The sequence below is a fragment of the Nanorana parkeri genome, unplaced genomic scaffold (assembly GCF_000935625.1).
Source record: "Nanorana parkeri isolate BGI_ZX_2015 unplaced genomic scaffold, ASM93562v1 scaffold2832, whole genome shotgun sequence".
Taxonomy (NCBI): Eukaryota; Metazoa; Chordata; class Amphibia; order Anura; family Dicroglossidae; genus Nanorana; species Nanorana parkeri.
In genome coordinates, this window is record NW_017309100.1 from 12,737 (window position 1) to 14,433 (window position 1,697).

The 1,697-nt window shown below is 56.0% G+C and overlaps 1 protein-coding gene across 1 annotated transcript in view; it reads left to right on the top strand.

Annotated features, from left to right (window-relative positions):
- CROCC (ciliary rootlet coiled-coil, rootletin) overlaps positions 1–1,697 on the top strand; it is a gene marked incomplete at its 5' end in the record, with an annotated part of 35,541 nt that overhangs the window by 12,645 nt on the left and 21,199 nt on the right. Inside the window, 5 exons of the mRNA XM_018574234.1 lie at positions 57–163; positions 260–300; positions 342–357; positions 444–528; positions 1,571–1,675. Of these exons, the coding sequence (XP_018429736.1) occupies positions 57–163; positions 260–300; positions 342–357; positions 444–528; positions 1,571–1,675 (354 nt within the window). The remainder of the gene's footprint in view (positions 1–56; positions 164–259; positions 301–341; positions 358–443; positions 529–1,570; positions 1,676–1,697) is intronic.

Below are 1,697 nucleotides of genomic sequence, written 5' to 3' on the forward strand. Positions count from 1 at the left end.
CCCCTCTGTATACTATGTATCTCTCTGTGTTTTGTCTCCTCTGGCGCCCCCTGCAGTCCTTTAACTCGTACTTCAGCAATGAGCACAGCCGGCTGCTGTCCCTCTGGAGGCAGGTTGTTGGGTTCCGCAGACACTTCAGTGAGATGAAAACGATGACGGAGAGGTGAGTGACGCTGCGTACGATTGTAAGCTTCGTGGGTCAGTCCCCCGAAGATTTGGTGCCGGGGCCTCCTGTGACTCCCGCGCTCTCTCTGTACAGGGACCTGTCGCTGATGCAGAAGGAACTGTCGACAAACTGCGGCAAATGATCCAGCTACAGGCCGCGTATGACGCCGAGAAGGCGGAGCTCAGCGCCAGGTCAGTGACTCGGGGCGCAGAAATCCGGCCCGCTCCGTGCCCGGGGACCCCCCGTGTGTGACTCTGGTCTGGTTTTTGTCCTGCAGGGCGGCAGAACTGAGCAAGACTATTGAACGTCTGCAGAGCGACGGCAAAGAGAAAGACCTTCAGATCAAACTGCTACAGGACAAGGTACGGGGCAAAATGGCCGCACTGCCGCTCAGGGGCCTAAATCTGATCAGCAGACATTGTCCTCATACCAGAGTCATGCGTGTTCTTCCTGATCTGTGCAGTGATCCCGTGTGAGAGCTTCCTGTAATAAAGACCGCTCACTGCAGCTCTCTCTCCTTGTGCAGGGTGACTGGTCTTGTCTCCGCCCCCTCCTGTAATAAAGACCGCTCACTGCTGCTCTCTCCTTGTGCAGGATGACTGGTCTTGTCTCCGCCCCCTCCTGTAATAAAGACCGGTCACTGCTGCTCTCTCCTTGTACAGGGTGACTGGTCTTGTCTCCGCCCCCTCCTGTAATAAAGACCGCTCACTGCTGCTCTCTCCTTGTGCAGGATGACTGGTCTTGTCTCCGCCCCCTCCTGTAATAAAGACCGCTCACTGCTGCTCTCTCCTTGTGCAGGATGACTGGTCTTGTCTCCGCCCCCTCCTGTAATAAAGACCGCTCACTGCTGTTCTCTCTTCTTGTGCAGGGTGACTGGTCTTGTCTCCGCCCCCTCCTGTAATAAAGACCGCTCACTGCTCCTCCCTCTCATTGTGCAGGGTGACTGGTCTTGTCTCCGCCCCCTCCTGTAATAAAGACCGCTCACTGCTCCTCCCTCTCATTGTGCAGGGTGACTGGTCTTGTCTCCGCCCCCTCCTGTAATAAAGACCGCTCACTGCTCCTCCCTCTCATTGTGCAGGGTGACTGGTCTTGTCTCCACCCCCTCCTGTAATAAAGACCGCTCACTGCTCCTCCCTCTCATTGTGCAGGGTGACTGGTCTTGTCTCCGCCCCCTCCTGTAATAAAGACCGCTCACTGCTCCTCCCTCTCATTGTGCAGGGTGACTGGTCTTGTCTCCACCCAGACAGTTATTTGGAGCGCTGTGTATGGGTACATTTACCTGCGTTGCTGGGAGGCGTGGAGGGGCATTAGAGTGTAAGCTCTGCGTCAGTGAGGTGCGAGGCTCCTCCTCCTCTCATCATCATCATGTTTATGGACTTTGAGACGTCTGGTTTGTCATTGCAGGAGAAGAGTCAGATGGAGGAGCATACCACACTGATCGGGGAGGAGATGGAAGTGCTGAAGACTGAGAGAGAGATACTACAGGAGACCCTCCGAGAACTCACCCAGGTCTGACCCCCCCCCCACAGCT